The sequence below is a fragment of the Nestor notabilis genome, unplaced genomic scaffold, assembly GCF_000696875.1.
Source record: "Nestor notabilis isolate BGI_N333 unplaced genomic scaffold, ASM69687v1 scaffold11175, whole genome shotgun sequence".
NCBI lineage: Eukaryota > Metazoa > Chordata > Aves > Psittaciformes > Psittacidae > Nestor > Nestor notabilis.
In genome coordinates, this window is record NW_009928912.1 from 4,783 (window position 1) to 28,770 (window position 23,988).

Consider the following 23,988-nt stretch of genomic DNA (forward strand, 5'->3'; position numbering starts at 1 on the left):
AGTCTTGAGCAATGTGCTCTACCGTGACCCAGCCCGAGCAGGGATGTTGAACTAGATGACCTTCAGTGGTCCTTTCCAACCTCAACCTTCCTGTGATACCCACTATTAGCATACACATCCAAATGGCATTCTGAAACTTTTACACATCAACAGACATCACTACGCCCACCAGCGAAAAAAAGTTACTAATAAACATCCTGCCACTACCATGCCACAGCAAATGAGCACTCTGAATAAGGGTAACGATGCTGTCTTCTGAACCATCAGATAGAACAGCTATGTACAACAGACCTACAGCTTAAAATAAATTCATCACACCAGAGGTAATGTTTTAACTCCTCTGCAAAGCTACAGAGGACTTCAATTGTGATTGGAAAGTACGTATCTGTGCCTAATAAAGTTGGATAGTCAACCTGAAGTATATGCTGTTTTTCAACAGTGCTCAGCATTTTCAACAATCAATCACCAAATAAGGCTCACTCACTTGACAACTGATTCACTCAAAATCATTAATAGTTTGAAAATATCCACTCTTAGCTTTTAAAAGAAGAGGAAAAGCACTAAGCATAAACATTCCCATTTTGTCTAAGACATGGCGTCATAGCAGTGTCCTTCCAAAGTGAAACAGCACTTCAGTGTTGATGGGGGAAGAGTTCATGCTGAATGAATGCTGTGATCTTCCCTGTGTCCTTTGTATCAATTCAAACTTAGGAAAATTTACAATTCAATAGCATTTTGCTTTACCCTCCCAAATCCTCCACACCAAAAGATCAGCACAGCTTTGCTCCCTTGTGCACAATGTAAAGAGAACAATAAAGACTTTCAGCACACTGATAGTATATAGGCCTGTTCCTGCTCTACTTACCACAAGCCTGATTTCTTCTTTTGGAGCAAGTTGTTCCAGCAGCTCAAAACCCAGCTGGTAACAGAGAATGCTGGACTGACACAGACCACATTCAACTGCTTTTTCATCTTTCTGACAGGTGTGAGAACCACCCCAGGGTGCCTGGAACACATTGTTTATGATGGATATTATATCTTTTGAAATGCTGTTCTCTAAGCCCAAAGTGACACCATCATCCTGGAGTTCCATCTGAAACAGAGTGAAAAGGATAAGGATTTACTATTTATTTAAGAGCCAGAGCACTAAGTATTCTGCCCCTGCTAGTGTTAAATTACAGTACTGGGAAGAATTTGAGATAAATTAGAACTCACAATTTTTAATTGCCACTGGTGTTGAGGCCCAAGCTTGAACAGCTAAAGCAGATAGACAATTTCAAGCACAGGATCCATGAGTTTTACCTGGAGACAGTTGTCCAAAATACTTGACCTTAGATTCACAATGTAAAGTTTAGCTATCCAAAAATTATGCATCTAATATAAGCCTATCAACAAGCCTCTGCTCCTAGTCTCCTTCTATGTTGAAATAAACATATCTCCAAGGACAAGTTCCTCCCACTTATATGAGCTATCTAGCATGAACATGAATGTATCTTAACTTCTCTTCATTGAACACGAACCTGTAACTCCTATATGGGTAAAGGCAGATGACAGTTGTATTGGGATTTAAATGTCTTACACTTCATGACAGTCCCTTAACAGAAAGGGACTCAATACAGGATTAAAGAAAAAAAAGGGACTACAGAACTTCAGTGTCCCCCTCAATGTGGGTGTTTTTCTTCTGCAAGTACCTGCTTCAAGATGAGATCAAACATCAGAATGAAGCAATTAAGATTCATTTCATCATCTTCACAGTCAAAATCAATTGTCTTTCCACTGGGGTGTCCAAAGTTCTTGAAAGGGCTGTGAAAAGGACTACGTACTGGACTCCGAAATGGGCTCTGGAAAGGGCTTGGGAAAGGACTCAGCATGTTGTGCTGAACTCTGCGCCCAGGGTCAGAAGCAATGCTTACCTGAAGACATAAAGAATTAACATGCCAAAAAATGACTGTTATGCATTTAAGTAATCTCGTTCTATACAAAACTGCAGAAAATGGCAAGAACTTTGACAGCCTTTCTATTCCTTTCTGTGGCTTTTTTGCAAAATCTACATGTGTCTCTTAATGCCATTAAGTGATAAAACATGATAGAAGCACAGGAATCATATTCTGCACAGTTGTATACATTCTCTTAAGCTAAGTGGCTGTCATCATCTTATTCCTACTAAAGAGGAATTTTAACATCATAAACTAAACAGATACTGGGTGCAAGCAGTAAAGCAGCCATCAGGTTACAATCACCCACTCCGTGATCCAGGCAAACTTCAACAGTAGAAGGCTAATAAAGAAGGCTATCTCAAGAGAAAAGTGTAACTAAGGCTATATGAAGGATACAAGTATCTGGGAGTGAACTAGATACAGTGGTAACAAGATGTGCATGTCTGCACTGGAGTATTGTGTCCATTTCTGGTGTCCTCAACATAAAAAGGACATGGAGCTGTTGGAGCAAGTCCAGAGGAAGGCCACGAGGATGATAAGAGGACTGGAGCACCTCCTGTATGAAGACAGGCGGAGAAAGTTGGGGCTGTTCAGCCTGGAGAAGAGAAGGCGGCGTGGAGACCTCATAGCAGCCTTCCAGTATCTGAGGGGGGCCTACAAGGATGCTGGGGAGGGACTCTTCATTAGGGACTCTAGTGGTAGGACAAGGGGTAGTGGCTTCAAATTTAAAAAGGGGAAGTTTAGACTAGATATAAGGAAGAAGTTCTTTACAGTGAGGGTGGTGAGGCACTGGAATGGGTTGCCCAAGGAAGTTGTGAATATTCCATCCCTGGCAGTGTTCAAGGCCAGGTTGGACAGAGCCTTGGGTAACATGGTTTAGTGCGAGGTGTCCCTGCTCATGGCAGGGGGGTTGGAACTAGGTGATCTTAAGGTCCTTTCCAACCCACACCGTTCTATGATTCTATGATTTATGTCCACACCATAGTAGGCCCCCTAAAACACCTTGAGAACCTCTCAATATTGCAGGAAGATAATGCAGATAGATGACACATGAGGTCTACTTTCAGGTCAGCTATGGTCCGCAAGACTAGACAGTAAATTTGTCCACTTTTTTCTGCTTATTTTAGAAGTAGTCATGGGCTAGGTGTGGGAGTGCTCTCTGCAGAGCTACATCATAAGACAGGCAGACCACATGTAAAGAATCATCAACTGCTTAGATACTGTAGTTTCTTAAATCTAATCTGATCTTTCAGGCACTCTTGTTCCTGCTGTCCTTGAACCACTCCATCCAAGACTATTGGGAAGTTAGTCACATCAGCCCAAGTATGTGTAGTGCCTACAGATTTGTGCCTATGAGTATTTTCTTCCAAACCATAAGCCTTTGACAGACAACTTTAGGTCAATTTTTGCATCTCTTGGATGGGGGAAAAGGCAGGGAAACAAATAAATTCTGCTTTGTCACCCTCCCAAAACGTACCTAGGCCCACCAAATTTGTACTAGAACACAAAAGCTCACTCAGTGACCATTTATCCATACAACTTGTTGTTTACAGTTGTTAATAGAAGGTGCAGAGAATGAAAACGGTTGGAAAAGATACAAAGAACTCTCCAAACGTATCCCAACCAAATCATTTCACTGAAGAAAAACTGCAGGTTTTCTGCAGTTCCTATTTGAATTATCTTTACATGACCACATGGTAGAGTGGTATAAATTGACGAAGTTGTGGCTGTTTTCTTCCATTTTCACAGTTTAGGGTGTTTCCAACTAAATGCTGTCATATTGAAAGATGACTTTTAATTCTTCTCATGCATTCTGTTAGGAAGTCTATTCTAAGCAAAATAAAAACCAAAACCAAAACCACAACCAAACAAACCAACCAGGATAAATAATAGTTACCCTCCGAGATGCAAGATTTCCCGCCAGTTCACTGACTCTGGATTTTCTTTGATTTGCTAACTCTTTTACAGAATTAACTCCATCAGAAAACATGCTGATTAGTAACTGAAGAGGAACAACAATGTCTAGTTCAGATAACACCTGAGGAAAGATAATAAGAAGGCATGAGTTGTCATGACCAAGGTTGGTCAAAAATGCCAGCTCCTTTATAAGTATCTTTATTATCTGATCCTCAATTTCATCAAGTTCAGTGCATTTAATTTTGGGACTCAATAAGATCAGCTGCAAGTTCACACTTTGGTTAGAATCAAGGCAAAAGAGAACTGGCAAAAAAAGAGTATTTACAAAATATTTCTTTTGGCATCCGCTTGATGCACCTTGAGATCAATTTTATGCACAAACACAGAGCGATGTGAGGGTGTTGCACAGAAATATTTCTGTAAATGAAAACTATTACCAATACTTGGATGAGTAACTATTTACTGTATTTATTATTAATTAAAAACAAATTCCTGTATTTGTTCTACAAATCCGGTCAGAATCACCAATACTAACACAGTGACAGGATGGTTATCTGCAAATCACAGACAGTATTCATCATCTATTTTGTCACCAACACTCAGACAAATACGAGCTCATTCGTACTCGTCCTTAACCATTAGTAGGTCAAGAAAAAACTAAGAAACTCATATTTTACTTGAAAACTGCAAACCTGAAAATTGCTACAGTCATCAGGGTAAACTGGCCTTTGCAGAGGCTCAGCCAAAATAATCCTCAGCAGAAGAGAAGTGATACTGAAGAATACTTCAGCGGTGAAGAAGGTATTATTCTGAGGTGCAGTGGAAAATTTCAAACCCTTTTGAATTCACTGCCCCCAGCTGACATGGCTGTCCCTGTAGCTTTTGAATATGAACACTGGGTGAATGCCAGCTGTGTGAGCAAATATAGCACAAAAGGGCCAGAGCAGCAGAAACTTTGGTGAGCACAGAGATAGCCTAAATCCAGTTCTTTGTATGTGGGAACAACTACAGCTGCTTCTGGAGTGTGAAATTAATTTTGGAATCTACAGACCAAATTCTGTGGAGACTGAAAACTACTGCTGGCAAGAAGTCACATAGCTGAATGGTCCTAAAGACACAACTCACATTCAAAGGCAAAAGGAATTTCCAGGCTTCCACTACATTGCCCATGATGGGCTAAGAACATAAAACTTCCTGGGATCTGTCTACCAACCATCCTTACACTGGGGTTAAGCAAAGGGCAGAAACGTTCCATGATCTTTGGAAAAGCAGCTTCCCCACTCTTCTGAAACCAGGACACGCACACCCTTTATTTTTTCCAAAATCTTCAGCATGACTTGTGAAGAGAGGACACTTACATGCAGCCAAAGCAGTGCTTGCTCTTGCACAGAGGATGGATACCCTGTGAATCGACAGCTAATGAAGCCAAACATCTCCTCCATGGAGAATGGGAGAGGGCAAAGTTCAGTGTCAAACATTTTGCTGAAAAGCAGAACAAAAATGCAACATCACTTAGTTACCATGGCATACACTATGGGAGATATAACAGAAAACTGGTAGCAATCTCTCTACCAGAACTGATGATGCTTCTGTAATCTTACTTGCATCCTCACCCTCCACAGGAGTTGAGCTAGGTTGCTGATACCACCTGTCCTAACTGCATAAGGTCATACCCAAATTCAGTGATGCACAAGAATAATTTACGTCACGTATCATGCTGAGTTTCATTTGATAGCAATATCTTTTTCAACATCCAATGTAAAAATTGAAAATTTTCTCATCTCAACACTCCTCCACTATTCCATGCTTACACTTAAAAACTTTACATCAATACTTACAAATATAACTTTAAAAGACAACGTGAAGTTTCATTGTCAAAGGCATACACCAGACATGAAATTATGACTTAGACAGACACCACTCTATTTCTGGTGTTTTCTTTGCTCAAGAGGGCAAAATATTAGCTAAATCAATACAAATGATCACTCTTTCAGTAACAGCTCTATTGAACCTCACCATTTCCTATCAACAGCTGGCCAGGAGAAGAAAGATGCTTCTTCCACCATGTTGCAGGAAACCACTGAAAATATGCCTTGCTCACAGCAAACAAGCACCCATGTTGGCTCCTGATACAGATTTGAGGGTATCAGGAGCAATAAAAGGAAGCTTCTCCAAAGCATAAGTGCTTTAGTCTAAACGTAATTTATAAAAAATGCAGAAGCATTTACTCACTACTGTCTACATTTTTGTTGTCATGATCTTATTATGCTAAAATCCTCAACAACCAACATATGCAGTGACAGAATGGTTCCTCATTCTATCATACCTCATATGATATGAGGTATGATATGTCTACATACCTCAACACTTCCCGGAACTCTTTCAGTTGATTATCAGGCACTTCCATCCTTATAGCTTCCAACCACTCTGGCATGATACATTCCCACACTGGCTGGTTTATCACATTGTATGGAATCAAGCAAAGGATTCGATTCAGCCCTTCTTTTAATTGAGTCACAGCACTACACGATTTGTCCCAGTATCCACCAACCTGTGGGCATTTCCAGGAATCATACTCATGAATGATACTTCTAGTACCTGTAATTTGCCCAGCACCATAAATTTGCTCAGCATATTGCAGCCAGGAAACTGGGGGGAATTTAGAATTTAGCCATGGGAATTGTATTGGTGTCTTCCTCTCTTCACTGACCCACAGTACACAAAAGCACCATCCAAGATTTAGATGAAGTTCGCTCACTTTCAGGCTGTGATGCAGCACAACCTCTCATTACTTACAGTTCTCAACATGGTACAGATTTGTTTGATCAAACTTGCACCTTCAATCATCTGCCCTGGGCAACTTGTTACAATGCTAGGTCTTCATTTCTAAAAACTTGCTTTGTACCAGGTGTTCCTTTTTACTTGCTTGTTTGGGTTTTTTTTGAAAGGATTTAAGGGATGGAAGCTAAAAAATATAGAAGTAAATAAGTAACTGGCCTACTGAGATTAATTATTCTAACTGACCTCAGCTCATGTCTGCTGTTCCTGACTAATGGCTCTGAAGATGCCTGCTGTTTTGGCAACAACAACTGGCAATCTCAGCCAATAAACTGCTTTTTCTCTGTTCATCACAGCTGATTTCATGGTTGGTTGTCTTCATGTTCTAGTGAACTCCTGCCCATCTGGCAAGTTGCCAGTCTAGTCTTAAGTATTGCAGTGGGGACAATAATAAAACTCAAAAAAGGGCTGGATCCAAGACAAGAAAAAGATCCATAACAGATTACAGCATGAGGTTCAATTCTTCCTTTCCCCTATAGCCTCAAAGTCCTGTTCAGTTCTAATGTTCAATGCATCCATCCATCTATCAAATTCCTTCAGCTGCCCTCCAGTTGTCCCAGAGCCAGGTGTATCTTCAGAACGAAGATGGTTTAGAGTATGGCACATACACATACTGGTCTGCACTGACACAGCAAATCCCATAAATTAGGTCATAAAAGATTCACAGATGCACAAGTCATCCCTGATAATGTAATATATCACATTAAGTCTTTATCGCCCTTCCTAGTCTAGCCACTTAATTTTAAGAAACAAAACCAACTTGTCCTCTGGACATTTGATATAAGAGGGTCACAAAATCGAAGTCTTACAAAAGCACATGTAGTACCATTGGCAGTGATAAATGAGGAAAAAGTCATAAATCCCTCACAACTATAAAGTTTCTATTTTCATTATGATGTTTTATTTTCTATAGAGGAATATTCACATGCCTGACTTTATTGCCTGACTTTACTATCCAGGTTAAATGACAAGTTCTACTTCACAATTAATGAACAGAAAGAAGGACTCTTTCTAGAAGTGACTGCAGCAATGGTCTCACTTAGGCACCCTGAATGACTTCCAGATAAGTTTTTTTCTCTCCATCAACAATAAGGCAAACCATGGCAGACTAGTCTCTTCATTGAGTCACTTAAATTAGGTATTTGAAGAAGCACGATACCCATACATCAGTATGCCCAGAGTTCCTTTCAATTAAAACTGTGTAATTTCATAAACCTTAATCCACAGATGCAGAGATAAAAGTATGCAAAGAACAGAGAAACATTAGTAAAGCAGACTAGTAAAGGACAGGTTTATATCTGGGAGCAGACAAATGATACCTTTTACTGAAGACAAGCTCTGGTGCTTCAACAGCATATTGGAAATATACAGCTAGCAAAAATGTATGGCATCTTTCAATACCTATATTCTTCCAACCTGTCCTCACATTACTGTAAATAATTCCCAAGCTCTTAACACAGTAAAACTAAAATGCTATGAAGAGGAAAAATTCCTGAACTCTACTGCTCCCTCAACCACTGAGATCCCTTTTGCCTTGACACAGCTGGGGAAGAAACAGTCTTTACACTTAAGACTTTAATCTCTGTGGAGAATGAAGGAACATTCAGATAAATTATTCTTACCCTGGCAAACTCCATTGGTTTAGGAAGGAGGCACATAACCATGACATCAAACCGGACATCACAAACAGTCTTCAACCACTTAGTAACAAACTGGGGTTTGAGCTTTTCAACCAGGCTACCAACTTCATCATCCATCATGTAAGCTGTAGAGTGAAACCACTGGAACACCATGCTAACCAGCCTTGCTAAACTCTCTGTGGGTGTATTCTCACTGGGAGTGCAAAGGCTCACCTGGAAGACAGAAACACAAGTCCAGTTTTGTTTCTAGAATTAAAGGTGGCAAATGGTTAATTTTTTTGCGTACTGTACTTTGCATATTCTCAGAGATATGAGGACACAGATTGGATAGAAGGCAAATGAGCCGAGCAGTTTTAAGTAGAGTTTGGCACAGGACAATTGACAAAACATTTCCAAACCAGAAAATTGCAATAGAGGAGGAAAAAAGCAAGCACTGAATTCTTTGTTTCTCAGTTTCAACACTGAAAATATCAACACAGAATGCTTTGAGAAACTGAAACATTTTGGTTTTAACTTTAGAATTCCTTTTCATTTGAAGTTAATGTAATGCTTGGTAAAATACATGATACAGACATACACCTATGTCACTTGTACGCAGAAGATGATGGCACACTGAAAGGCAATTAAAAAAAAAAAACTCAGAGTGAATAATTCTGTTATATGCTCTAACAGGACTCACAGGCAGTCAGCAGCTCCACCCAAACTAGTTCTAAAATCTCAAAGTCTGACAATTTCACAGAACTCCTTCCTTTTAGTTACAAATCAGAAAAGTATCCAACTAAGGTGGGAGGCAGGGAGAAAAACTTGAGGCTTCGGAAATAAAAGGGGAGGGAGCAAGAGGAGCAAGAATTTCTCACCAAGAACCAGATTCCAAACTGGCTCAGGAGGCGTTGGTCATGCTTGTCATCATCTTTATTATCAAAGTCTGTGTTGTCCAGGGAGTGATGGGAAGAGGAGAGGCCCATCTGTCTCCTGCGGTTGAGTTCATGCTCCCTCTGCTCAGCGTGAAACTCTGCTTCCTTCAGCAAGCTATAAAACAAGCTTGCGGTCAGTGAAAGAAGCTTTCCTGCACTGGACACAGTTATCCAATCAAGAATAACCAGAGGTTAAGGCATCTGATGTCATCATTTTCCTGACAACAATAATAATGTAACATCAAATTCTAGGAACTGAGGCTGACTTCTTCCATGAGAACACTCAGTCTTGCTAAAGCACCACAAGTTCAGCATCCCTGCTCTGAATTCATCCTGGAGAAACTAGAATTAACTTGCACAAGATTTGCAGGCAATATTTACATGAAAGCCTGGTCCTGCTTTACATATTTATGCCTCATAAGCTGCCATATTACCTGATAACAGCTTCCACAGTACACACAAGTTCTTCTGCTCCACACTCCCGGGTATTGATAGGGGGTGGTGAGGTCTGATAAAGATGGGTTTCTGCAGCTGCCCCAACTTCACTGCTGTGATGATTTGAATGGCATCTTTTGCAATAGCGCACTGGCCTATTGCCATGGCGGCCACAGCAGCCCGCTGAGAAGCACGTGACAACAGCTCTTCTGACATGTGAACTGCAGTTCTGGAAAACAAAAGAGATTTTATCAGGCCACAGGTAACAGGAACTGAAAACAGGGATGAGTCAGCACTGGAGAACTGGCTCAAGTTTTGGTCAGCTCAAAAATCGCTATAGAGAAGCACGCTGCGTGCAAACTCCTGACACCAAGCGTCACTGAACTTCCAGAAAGGTGAGCTCAGCCCCCAAATGCTGGCCTGGACCTAAGTGTCACGATTGCTCTTCTTTTAGAGCAGACCAAACCAACATTTAAGTCGTCAACCTCAGCTTTCTGGCTTGGAACAATCTTTAAAATTTACAGTAGTTCTCTTACCCCCTGCTTACGCTTCAAAACGCCTTCTTACACTACGTTGAGCAACAGGCAGATCCTTAGGAATGCAGTCAATGGTGCCACATCAGTTTATGCTATGTAAGGATCTGCCTTATCATCCAAGGATGATAATCCAAGCCTCCAAAATATGCCCTACCTTTATTTTTGCAAGGTGATCATCCAACCCAACATAAAAGCTTTCTTTACCATGTAAGATCTAGAATATGCTATTAAAACATACTAGCTGGTATGTATGGCAAGCAGATTCTTTTTGTCAGCAGTCTTTTTAGACCCAAGCACTGAAGATTTTGAGTCCATATTTTTTAAAAAGTATAGTTTACAGTAGGATTTTTGTCCAATTTAGAAGTAATCCAAGACTTCAAGGAGATGAGAAAATATAAACAGTTAGATTTAAAATTAATCTATTGCTCTATCCTCTTTGTAACCAGAGTTACAAAATAAAATGCAAGCTGAACTGCATAATTGAATTGCTTTACTAATTGCCACTTCAACAAAAGCCTACAACTCAAATCAAACAGCAGTTTTAACAAAAAGAAACCTTGCTGCTGAATCATTCCCATCCACCAACAAACACATCCATGGATCAATTGTGAAAATCTGGAATGGCACAAAAAAGAATGCACCACATAGTAATGGAATGACACTACACACAACATCAAGTCATGCCCCATCACACAAATGACTGAATCTTACCTTCTTCTGACATATAGCAGAAATTTCAGCTGTAAGGGGAAGGCATACAAAACATCAACACAGAATGACGATCCTTCTGTTTTACTATGGCAGCCATAGGATAATGGACTTGCTGCAAGGAAGTCTGAGGCTAAACTTGTGCTTTCAGATATTACTAAAACCTCTGAGCTCGTTGGACTACATGAGGTAGGACACTGTATACTTAGGCCTACTGGCTATGTCTACACTGAAATGAAAAAACAGCCTTGGTGCATTAAGAGTGGTGTGCTCTGCATCACATCCACCTTCTGCCTACGACTGCCTCACAACCAGGCATAATACTGTCGCACACTGTAGGAGACATGGCTCAGATGTGCCTACACTGCCTGCAAAGGCTCTCAGGGTGAAAGATTAGTCAATATGGATGAACAGTGTAGAAGCAGCCACTATGTCTGTGGCCCAAAACTACACAGTGGAATGTTTGTTAATTCAACCTGTAAGCAGTAGCTATTCAGTCTGTTGCCCTGGCAACACCTGAGTCAAAAAATATAAGTGAGTAAAAAGAAGCACTTCCTTTAAGTAAATAAAACATTCTCAATATGGGTAAGATTTCAACTAAAAGGAGACAGCAAAAAAAAATCTCCACTGCTTAAGAATTTTCAGATTACAGAACAAAGAGAGGAGTATCTTTGTTCTGTCCTTGAAAGAGTTATTTTAGAGAGTATGTGACTGTCCTTGTAAACCCAGGAAACTCTGATTTGTCTGTCAACAGGCTTTGTATGCATTCTGTAGATAATAAAATACCAGACTCTCTCACTGGCCAAGGAACAACAACCGGATCAATGACTGGATCATTGAAAAGTATTTTATGTCCTTTTCTGGTATCCTTTACAGTCTCCTGCTCATAGAATAGATTTTCAGAGGTTTTAAGAGTTTTTCAATCAGGCTCAGGTTACTGGAAGAACTATCCCCTTTCTTTAAACATCAGTATGGACACAAACACTTTTTAAAAATTTGGTCCCAAATGTGGATGCTTCAAAATTTGAAACTGTACAATTGCTTTTAACATAAAGAGCTGCATGCTATTTTAGATAGAGGTTTATTCAGTTTTTCACAGTACTTAAGGACATCAGCAGTATTAAGTAAAAACTAGTTTAAAGTATGAATACTTTAAAAATCTAAAAAACCCTTTAGAATAGAATGCAGCATTTCAAGTAATATAGTACACAGGAACATCAGTAAGCATGGGGTTGTACAATTATGATTAGATTGTACCTACCCTTAAAATACCTCTTACCTTGTGGTAGAAGAACATCAATCAACCATTCACTGTGATCCCTATAAAAATTGTATATCTAATTAGCTTTCCATTTTTTATTTATATATGCTTTTATTTTTGCAGAAAGGAAATTTATCTAAATAAACGTGGTAGGACTGACATTATTCTGAAGCTGCTTTTTTTACAAATGTAGTTTTATAAACTGCAGGCTGCTTTACATCATTACCTCTTTTTGTTGTGCCTATCTTATTACAAACACCCACTTCACTGGTGTTGACCCACCAAGTTCAAGGCTTTAAAAAAATTACTGTTAAGGCATAAATTTATCAAATTAAAATAGTGTGTGCTTGTAAAGTCTGATGGCGAAGAAATGACAGTGAACAATAACAGATGAACATAGAAAAAAAACGTACCAGTATCATTTTCTGTGAGTCTCCTTAGAAGCTATGCTTCTACCAAATCAAATTACTTTTTTTCCTGCAGCTTTAAATTAATGCTGTCTTAAAAATCTAAGGTGAGATGTAATTGCTTTTCCTATAGCTGGTGTGATATAAAGGCATCAAACTGGGGACAGAAAAAACCCCATGTAATTTCTGTACTATTTGTAGTCTTGTCCATTTGAACTCATGATTGCAACTCCCCATAAGCATTAGAAGATCTTCTAATGTAATGCAAGTCAAATCAGCATTTTTTTTAAAAATATAAAGATAAATAAAAAAGGAATGTGAGGTTAATTCATCTCAGGCTGGACAACCCTAGACCAATTTAAATTCTTTACTTTGTTGCTTCACAATATACCCTGGAGAATAATCTGAAATACAGGTAACAGAAAAGTAATTGTAACATCCTGCTTTTAGTGACAACTAAATGATGAGGACACAAGATGTTTCATAAGCAAAAGCTTGTACATTAATGAGGTTCCCATATCATAGTCAATGCATCCCACAGTATCCACTCCCTCAGAGATCTTAACTTTAAAACTCATTGCTGCAAACTAGATGCAAATGCTGATCGTGTAGGTTAAATTTCTGTAATCCTTATTCATGTTGAGTGGCAGTGTGCTCCATGTATTTCAACAGGATTATCTACATGGATTATATGCTAATCATACTGAAATAAATCCTACCTCCAAAGTTCTCAACCCTGGAGTCCAACTCTACCTGATCATTTTCCAGCTCTTAATTTACCTACCCTGCAATTCTCTGGCTGCATTCTTCACAGAGATATAGGGGAGGTGGCTTATCACCCAAAGCCACAGACAAGGATGGATCAATGCACATCTGAAACACACAGAAAAGGAATAATTAAAACATCTGTTTATTGAAGCTTGCTGAAAACACATTCAATTAATACATTAATGCTAGGACAAATGGTATAACACAGTTTTGATATGTGTTGGGAGCATTTAGTACTCTGAAAGATGGCACTCAGGACCTGGCAGTACAGGATTTCAAACAATTTCTAACAAAGAGAGGGATGTAACAAATTGAAAGCCTATGGGAAAAGAATAGGACATATTCCAGTATCAGTATTATCACTCTGAAAGACAACTGTATTTTGTTATACATTTACATTGCATAGTCATGGCAGACTTTGACTTTCTTTTCTTTTTCCAAAGAGATAGTCACTTACAGGATCTGTTGCTTAGGACAAGGTAATGCAAGTCTATATTTTTCTCTCTCAGTAACACCTTTTTCAGCAAAATCTATTTTTCAGTCATCATAGTTGTTAACTACACAGCATAATTCAACTGACAGAATGAAGACTACGGATCTACAGTTCTCTTGGCAGCATAGGCCCAAACTTTGTCTTGCATTAGCTTTTACCCTTCCACATCAGCCAGTTACAGAAAACAGTTACAGTTAACAGCCACCAGTTCAAGTGTTTTGTACTACTTAAGGAAAAGCTGAATAGTAGTATGCATACCCAATATCTTAGCCACTTAAATCAAAACACTTCTTTCTCCAAGTAAGTGCAAAACCTTAGAGACAAACACCTCTTCAAATGTTTCTCATTTTTGTAAACAAATTTACATTCATCTATCCAAGAGACAAGAGGCTGCACCTGTCGAAGTTAAGCTAAGAGATCATTCAATAATATTCAGGTATTTCATCTGCAAAACTTGGAACTGTAAATTTCAATGATATTTTGCTTCTACTCAGTGATTAGTCTGAATCTAGTGATCACTACAACATGAAGCAACACCTTCCAGCTTTTTTTCCTATGAAAAGGGATCATGGAGAATGATCGGAGTGGGCAGGAAAGTGGTCCCTTGCAGGACTTGTGAGATAGGTGTCACCATTATAACCTATTAGTATCACAGCTTACAGAAAAGGCTCATTGAAGAACTATTCAACTAGTGTAATTATATTAGTAATATGAATTGATGCCAGAAAAACTGGTTGTATCTACAGATTTAACTCAATACAAATCTAATTAATTACTACACCTAACTGTAGTATGCTCTAGACTTGGGATGCTGCTCTTGCCTCTGCTGTCAAATTGCATTATGATCACAGTTGAGCCATTTTACTTTGTTACCCTATATGTAAACAGGAAAGATACCATTTACCTCCCTCAAAAAGGACTGTAGAAGAGGTAAATAAAGATTTGCTGCTATTTACTTTAGGGCACATTCCAAGCAAAGGATCACAGTCAGTAGATGCATTGTATGAGTTCAATCAAGACACCAAGGTGAACATGTTCTACATAATTGACGTGTTTCCTGTATATAGTAATATTTGTGCACATATTTACACACATAGGTGTAATATTTACATGGATTAGCCAGAAGCTGGCTTATAATTCTTTAAAGTTCTCTGCAATCATCCTTCAGTTTAATAACAAGAATTGGCCCACAGCAGTTGGAGGAAACATCCCACCTTGCTTTAGACAGCCAAAGAACATATTCATAAAGTTCTGGCCACCTAGGACTCAACAGGCTTTACTATTCCCTTAGGTCCTGCTCTTAGTCACCTGTAAGCAACCAGAGTATATGGCTGGGGTCAAAGTACAACCTCCCACCCCCAAGATAGTGGGTTTGAACCCTGAAGAGATAGCAGTACCTTCACAGCTGGTTTGTTAATTGCATTATGGCATTCAATGTGCTGGCAATGAATAGGATTCCAGGCTGCAAAACCAAACCAAAGCTGATTAAAAAAAATGGAAAAAAATATATTCTTTGTGTCTAGCAGCATCAATTGAGAACAAAGATCCTCAGTACTAAGTACTATACAAATACATGAGAAGATGTAGCCAAGCCTAATAATAAACAACCTAGAATATACATGTCTACTAACTTGTTTGGTATATAATCATGAAATGAACCATGAACTCCATGAAGAAATGCAAAAAGTAAGAGACAGACACTCCCATTGTAGACTCCTCCTTGACACCCTGAATTAATTAATTATCCTTCCACTCCAGGAGCAGGATAGGAGGAGTAGCTGAGTAAATTCAGTAACATACCAGGCAAAATGAAAACCAGCTATAATAACAGAAAACTGATCTAGCCACAGAGGGAGCCTTAGCTTCAGAATGACAAGAAATAAACAAAGGTATGTTCAAGTGGCATCACTTAGATGTTTTATGGGATGTCCCCAAGTCAAAATGTCAAGCAACTGCAGATAATACTCATACTATTCTGGGATAAATTAACAGAAAACTTATATAGGAAAATCATTCCAGTCTACCCAGTGCTAGGCTAGTAACAGTTCAGGTGGAATATCATGCTTAGTTTACAGGCCTGCTTACATGAAAGAAGCGATGTGGTGCAGTACAAGAATGATTTTAAAAGAAAAAAGAAAAAAAAAATCAAGAAAATCTATCAACCCTTCAAGGGAAAGTTTTAGAACAGATCAGACAAACATGTGCCAGGAACATTTGGATGTACTTGAGTTAATCTGGAGGATCTTGTAAAGTCTCTTTCTCTCCTTCATTTTTATTACTTAAAATGACACATTCTGTTCCAGAAATTTTAAAAGTAAATAAAATATATCCCATATGAGAGAGATAGATTATCTGAAACAGGTTGAGACAAGCAAGGAGGAAAAGCAAGTCATCACAGAAGCACAATCCCCTCAGTATCACTGGGGAGTCTGGTGGACAGAGGGCTCTACCACTCAGCTCCAGCTGCATTGATGGCTTTGTCTTTCATTTTCACCCTATAATCAACCTTGAGAACTCATCCATTATACTGACTGCACCTGACCTTTTTTTGATAGTAACAGCCAGATAAGGAGCCTTAGCAACAGCAGCAGTGATAGCTGCTGGCACAATAAAGGCAACCAACGCAATAATTGAAAGGAGCACAAGCCAGAACCCTTGCGAGTCCAAGGGGGCAGTTTCACAGCCCATTTGGAACACTATTTATTTATTCTCCTGTTCTGGTTTAGCTAGTATCAGGAGTAACATAACATGCTTACTAGCCATGATCACAGTTTTTATTTGTCATAACATCTTTTGAAAATACAGAGAAATGGATATTATGTATACTTATGAAAGTACTAACTTATTTCAAAATACACTATAGAACTGTAAACACATGACATAAATACACTTCTTATCACTTCCTTTATATTTATTTTGGCCTATACAAAATAGTTGCACTGACCTGTGTACTGCAGTCCTCTGTACTCACTGATTGCCCCAGGAGGTTTTAAATTGGGCCAATAGTGAAATAACATTTGTACTGCTGGGGGTTTAACTTGAGACGGTCCATAAGCTATAACATATAGCAAATCCTAAGGAAAGACACATACAAAAATGCTTATTTTGCAAAGTAACAAGACATAGTTCAATACATATTGTGTTCAAAGATACCCAAACACACAAAACGTATACATTTCATGGTCTACCAAACATCCTTTGTATGCTTTTACATGTAGACCAGATGACTAACTTCAACAACATGTCCACAATTGGCTTCAGTGTTGGCTACCACCCGCCCCGCAAAGTGTACTAATAGAGAGCAAATGAAGCCCCTGTGTAGCAATGGAGCAAAGAGGTGTGGTACAGACAAATAACTGGATTCAGATCAGATTTGCGCTAAGACAACTCTTACAAATCATCCTTATAAAAGTTCAGTCCCACATGAACTGAGGGGAGCAGTCATTATTACAATTTCTGCTAATTGGAGCCACAACCACATGGTATTCAGGAAACAGGGCTCTGTTCTACAAAACATAGCGCTGCTTCTGTAAATTAAAAATCAGAGGGACCTTCCTCTCCATGATCCAGAAGGAGCATTGGATAAAAAGATCATTTTTAACTTCTTGGCACACGGTCAGTTCAATTTTCAAGCCATCTGGTTTTCATTACTATCCAAATACAGTAATTTCCACAAAGGATATATGATCGTAAACTTACTTTCCATACTTCTTGCTTATATTTCATGAGGCATTCCAATAACTGGCAGTGATACACTGAGAGAGAAAAGACAGTATAGACTGAAATGGAAAGTGAAGTTACAGAAGTGATGTAATTAGCTGATTGGCTTTGCTTTGTCCCTCCAAAACTCTATACCTCATTTAATTACTTTTTCATTTTTAAAGTATTTGCTGAAGAATCATGCTGAGAGCCATCACAAAAGATTACAAATTAAATAGTCATAACATGTTTCTGTCAAGGAAAGTAAAATAATGAGCATTATCAGTATACAGCTTTTTGCACAGCAATAGAGATTTTTTTCCAACACATCCAGTCTAAGAATACCTGCTAATTCACTTAAATTTTGTTCCTCCAACACAATGTAAAAGTAAAATGATAATGTGGCATAACAAAATGATACATGACAATGTACCTTGTCATGACCTTGACAAAGTCACATGTAACAATAAAAACACATGTAACATTCCAGTGTATACTGAAGGCTATAAATTCATTATAGTTCTGATGAGCCTGCAGCAGCATTACCAGTTTTCTTCTAAAAAACAGTATCAGTTGTGAACTGGGTGGGAAATGGTTGTAGTGTAAGTCAATCTGTTACTATGAATTTCTGTAGTCAAAGTTGGTGGGGATTTCTCTCCAACACTGATGTTACACATCATAGAATGGTTTGGTTGGAAAGGACCTTAAAGATCATCTAGTTCCAATCCCCCTGCCATGGGCAGGGACACCTTCCACTAGACCAGTGGAACTTTCCAACCAACTTTCCCAACTTTGCTATACAAGCCCCGTCCTACCTGGGCTCGAACACTGCCAGGGATGGGGCAGCCACAGCTTCTCTGGGCAACCTGTGCCAGTGTCTCATCACCCTCACAGTGAAGAATTTTTTCCTAATGCCTAATCTGAATCTAATCTCTTTCAATTAAAGCCATTCCACCATGTCTTGTCACTACATAAAAAGTCCCTCTCCAGCTTTCTTGTACATCCCCTTTTAGGTACTGGAAGGCTGCTCTAAGGTCTCCCCAGAGCCTTCTCTTCTCCAGGCTGAACAAGCCCAGCTCTTTCAGCCTGTCTTCATCGCAGATGGGCTCCAGCCCTCTGAGCATCTCCGTGGCCTCCTCTGCACTTCAACAAATATCAACCCTACTTTCTGATGTCAAGCAGTCGTAGATCAGAATCTCCAGTCACAGACCAAATCCTGTTTCTTCATCACAATGAGATCTCTTATCTACATAATGATGCTCAGAAAATCCAGTTTTGACTAAAATCACTGATTTTTTATCCTATGTTGGATGGTGAGGCAGATTTTTCCCGTTAGCTGAACTTTTCTGATTGCATTTCACAGTACTTCATGACTCATGGTTTTAGAGAGAATGATGCACATTTACACATACCCGGGTTTGATGTGTACTGCATTGCAATCATTAGCATTGATGATGCAGATAGATTGACATGTGCTGGAACACCTTCTCTTTTTGAGGATCCCACTTAAAAGAAAGGAAGAAAAAAAATTATTATATAACAAGGAAAATTAGGCATGAATAACATAACTGATTCCAGCTGATGCAAATAAAACTCCTAAAGTACCATGTCATTAAAAAAAAAAACAAAAAAAAAAAAAAAACCCAAAAAAAAAGACAAACACAACCCTAGATTGGAGGGGTGAAACCCTTTTTCTCCTGGAAGAGAAAGACAACTAAGTATATGGTACCGCTTCACAGAGCATACACCTGGCAATTTTCTCAGGCACTCTCCTTCAGAACCCACAGACTCGCCAAAATAAAGTCACTTATATAGTCAAGTGCACCTAAGGCTTCAATTGTAGGAGAAGTGAGGAAGAGATGGAGGGTAAAGAAACAAGGAAGATGGAAAGCCTGCTGTTGAGGTCTACTGATGAAGGGTTGGGGCTGGTGGTAGCTGCTGGCTGTTGTATGGTTCAGACTACTTCTTACGGAGCACATGGTATGAATTCAAGTTATAGCTACATAGCAGAGAAACTAGACCCCCTTGTTGTGTGAACTGTGCTAAGACAATGATAAACAGTAGTACTGAAACGCAGCTAAGCTGCTGTAACTTTGACCTCACACAAAGTGGCTAGAGTTCCTTCTGGTGTCCTATGAAGCAGTTACCATCAAATGGTATACTTGGAAAGATGCTGCAGTGGAGGTATTTATTTGCTGAACTATAACATGGCAATATGGCTTTGAAGGCAACCTCCTACACAGAGATGTGGCATATTATCTTCCCATCCACACTCACAGAACTTTCCCAAGCCTGGCTGCCAGGACCCAAATACCAAGCATCTGGGACAGAAGCACAGAACTGTAGCTACTGGTTCAGTGAGATGCTTTCATGCCTCCCATCTGGCTCTCCAGCTGCTTACACAATCAATTACATCCTCCCTTTCAGTTTGACTCAGAGCTGAACACAAGAAGGAAAGGTTCTGCACTCATCTTGTAAAGGGGCATATCATTCCTTCTGAGGAAAGACTAGGACACTAATTAAGAGAACACTCAACTGCAAAAGAAGGAGGGAAGGGAAAATGGAGAATTTCTCTCTTTTATCCTGTACTTCTTCACATGACCCAACATGACTATGGCTCTCTTCACTGCACTTCATTCATTCTTTTTTGAATCTCATTCACAAACACAAGAGCCCCCAAATTATTACAGCAAGGTCTACTTGTATGGATTTAAATTGCAAAATACTCATCACCTCTAACTTTGCAATTAAAATGTGGCCATCAACAGACAAGTAAGACATGGTACTAGAAGCCAAATTTAAAGAGCAGCAGACTGGTTTTATACACAGGTCCAACCAAAATTGTTGGAGAAAAGGCAGCAGAACAAAGGTTGCTACCATGCTCTACATGGATGGAATCTTTGCCAAGGGCAGTTGAGGAATAGCATCTACTTAAGTAAACCAAGGATTTGGTTCAACCAGTAGTTTTGGAGAATACTTCTGAAGACAGAAGTTCTGAAGACAGACAGGACAGGATAAGTCATCTATATCTGCTGGTCTTTAAAAGGTAACAGTGATGGAAGAAAAAGGAGTTTAACACAATATTCTATTCTTAACCCAAAGAGAACTTAATGCATGTAATTTTCATTTGCATACTGTTATTAGACCTGCCAAAGGCAACAGACAAAACATCACTGCAATGTCTTACAAGGGACTATTTACATGGGGAAACTGAGGTACAGAAGAGTAAAGGGATTTCTCCAAGATCACTGACTGGTAGAGCCAGACAATGTAGGTGATAAATTTCTACAAAATCTCAGAACACTGGACCATGCTTCTTTCCATGTTCTGACAGCATCCTCTACATGTTTAAATGACATCAGTGTTGATCTCTGTACAAAAGTTGTTCATGTTTTTCCATGAAGGTCTGGAATACAGATAAGGAGAAGACATTCTCACAGAATCATGGGATGGTTGATATTAGAAGGAAACTCTGGAGATCATATTGTTCCAACCCCTCTGCTCAAAGAAAGTCAACTAGAGCAGGTACCCAGGACCAGTTGTCTTTTGAGCATCTGCTAGGATGAAGAATCTGCAACCTCTCTGGCAAACTGTTGCAGTGTTTCATCACCCACAGAGTAAAAGGCTTGTTGGTTAAAACTGACTTTTAATATTGATCCTAATGCTTCTATCTGCTGAACATGGTTAAGTTTCTTGTTGCCACTGAAATCCTATCAAGCTTTTTAACAGGTGCACAGACAAGCATTCAGAACACACCTCAGGATTCAAAATGTGCAGGGCGGAGAAGAGAAAAAAGAAAGAGGAAAAAAAGGCAGGTACTGTCAGATTCAGTCTTAACACTTACAGGTAGGAGACATTACAGGCACAGCTATTTAGTACAAAACTCAATGACAAAATGCCAAGAAGAGAGGGAGAGAGAAACAGAAAATCATCACAGCACCATTATATTGAGAAGAGTCATTCTTTTACATCCAGATGTAGTCCAGATCATACAATCATAGAATGGTTTGGGTTGGAAGGGACCATAAGATTATCTAGCTCCAGCCCCCCTGCCATGGGCAGGGAAACCTTCCACGGCCAGGTTGCTCAAAGCCCAAGTCCAACCTGGCCTTGAATGCAGACACAAAAATTATGTATGTTGCTATTACATCTATCATTTCAGGAGCAGTTTGCCCACTGATTCTGTATTAAGAACTCCTACTACTGGCACTGAAAGTTCTCTGAGTCTGAAAACAGCGTATTTCTTAAATAAGCTAAACTTTACCCTTTAAGTCAAGCAAGAATTCACACAGTAACACAGCATAATATATAAATATTATAGAATTATTTCCCACCTGGAGTTATTTTATATATATGCACACATACAGTAGATTGATCAGAAGTTTGATCTATGACAGATCAAACTTTTACTCCTACAGTGTGATACTATTACAGCAGTGCATCATGTTTTCTGAGACACAACAATACTAGAATGAGTTCTACTTACATATAGCCATAGGCAGAAAAGATGTGCTGAGATACTCTATAATATCCTTGTGCAGAAATGGAGGAAAGGTAGCTAGTGTTGAAATCATTGTATAGGGTAAAGTACTCAAAATATCATCATTGAGAAAAGGAAGTAAGCACGTAGTAGTGTAAAAAATTGACTGCCCAAGATCTGTTGAATAAAATGACATAAATACAGAATCATTACAGTGGAAAACTAATTATGACTGTGTACTTTTTAGCTTACAAAAATTTTGAAAAATTTAATTTTAATTCAAGTTTTCCCCTCAAAGTAGTTAGGGAAGCTAATCACTATAGACAAGAGACTTCACCCATCATTTTTAAGCCCCTCCTAGAACCAGCTGTTCAACAATACTGAAAGGAGTAAAGGGAATATAAATACTAGAGCTAGTAAAATAATTGATTAAAATCAATGTTGATTTTAATCACACAGTGATTAACATACAATGGTCTGCATTTAAGCAGAGGTATTATTAGAATCAGAATTTGATGTGTACTTTGGTACCGAAAAGCCTGCTTTTACAAAAAAGCATTCTAGTCTTTATCAGTCACAGAAAAATAAGATTTTGATCTTAATTACCCTCAGGAGAGCTGCGAAGTACCCTCCACAGAGAGACTACAGGAAGTGTCACTGAATTTTTCAAACAGCATGTAATTAAACTACAGATCTTGTTTTCCTGGGAAGCCACTAAGGCCAAAAATGGCCAAGGCTTAAAAGAAAAGGTGTATTTACCAAAAATTTCCATACTTATTCTAACTAATTATACTGTAACTCTTTGGAAGAAATACTTAAGAAATGGGCAATATTTCAAGATCCAAAGGGAAGGGATAGGTTCTTGTGTATCTGGGCATTGTGGAATCTTTATATTCTCTTCCAAATGAGGAGCTGAGCTGGGGTCAATAGCCCTCTGAGAAAGGTTACAGCACATAACAAACCCCAAGTTTAAACCTGTATGATGATCCCAATATATCAGAAGGCCCTTCCCCTGCTTCAGAGAAATTCCTTTTGCTACTCCGTGTCATGGTTTAACCTTAAGTATTTCACACTGGTCTTCAGTCTCATCTGTGCAACTTGTATGATTCAAAACTGGCCCTGTAAAGTGCTCAGAGATCTGTAGCTGTAGACAGCATGAGTCATAGTAAGAATTAAAATCAGCACTCCATTTCAGTGGTTTTAGTCTAGGCAAGGCCCTATCCAGACCCTTAATGCTAGAGAGTGCTTCTCTCTTGCAACACATATTTACCAGTTAAGCATTGAGAGCTTTGCGTGATCTGAGTGGACCAAAGCTCAGGAGCAGCTGGCACATCATTTGTACTTACCCAAACAACATTGTTCTGATTAAAAAAACATATATACTTCTTTTAGTCAAAAGCTAAGCTGAGGGAGAAATAAATGACAAGTTGCATTGCAAAATTCTCCGTACACAGAACCATAAAAAATAGCAAGTGACTTCCCCTTGCCCCAAGCATGAGTCAACCAAATTATTCCTGGCAGATATTTATCTAAACTGTTCTTAGAAGTCCACAGGACAGTTCACTCCTCCCAGCAACTCATCCTAGTGCTTAGCCATCTTTATCATAAGGCTTTTTTTTTATTTTTTATTTCCACTGCTGCAGTTTAAGCTTATAATGTTTTATCCTGATCACATGTAACCGCAAACAGTTTGGGTTAGTTTATTTCTCACTGCCATATTTGTATATGATAATCACACCTCACTTCCATTTTTCTCTAAGCTAGACAAACCGTGTTTTTTCCATTTTCCCCTCACTGTTCACATCTTCTAGACCTCAAATCATGTTTGTTTATTTTTCCTGGACTCCTCACAAATGGTGCATGTCTTTCTTTAAGCCAGATGGACAAATACAAGAATTTTACTCCACCTGAGGCCTTGCTCGTGCTGTTACACAAAGCACCTGTTTACATATTGC

The 23,988-nt window shown here is 39.0% G+C and overlaps 1 protein-coding gene across 1 annotated transcript in view; it reads right to left on the bottom strand.

Moving 5' to 3' along the window:
- The window catches only part of LOC104405903 (protein unc-79 homolog), a gene marked incomplete at its 3' end in the record, with an annotated part of 35,663 nt that overhangs the window by 3,292 nt on the left and 8,383 nt on the right, over positions 1–23,988 (bottom strand). Inside the window, exons 3-18 of the mRNA XM_010014747.1 lie at positions 22,040–22,210; positions 18,966–19,058; positions 17,554–17,609; positions 16,799–16,928; positions 15,252–15,316; positions 13,378–13,466; positions 12,205–12,245; positions 10,929–10,957; positions 9,681–9,910; positions 9,190–9,361; positions 8,315–8,545; positions 6,215–6,405; positions 5,213–5,336; positions 3,835–3,975; positions 1,692–1,913; positions 866–1,093 (exon numbers count right to left, since the gene is read on the bottom strand). Of these exons, the coding sequence (XP_010013049.1) occupies positions 866–1,093; positions 1,692–1,913; positions 3,835–3,975; positions 5,213–5,336; positions 6,215–6,405; positions 8,315–8,545; positions 9,190–9,361; positions 9,681–9,910; positions 10,929–10,957; positions 12,205–12,245; positions 13,378–13,466; positions 15,252–15,316; positions 16,799–16,928; positions 17,554–17,609; positions 18,966–19,058; positions 22,040–22,210 (2,213 nt within the window). The remainder of the gene's footprint in view (positions 1–865; positions 1,094–1,691; positions 1,914–3,834; positions 3,976–5,212; positions 5,337–6,214; positions 6,406–8,314; positions 8,546–9,189; positions 9,362–9,680; positions 9,911–10,928; positions 10,958–12,204; positions 12,246–13,377; positions 13,467–15,251; positions 15,317–16,798; positions 16,929–17,553; positions 17,610–18,965; positions 19,059–22,039; positions 22,211–23,988) is intronic.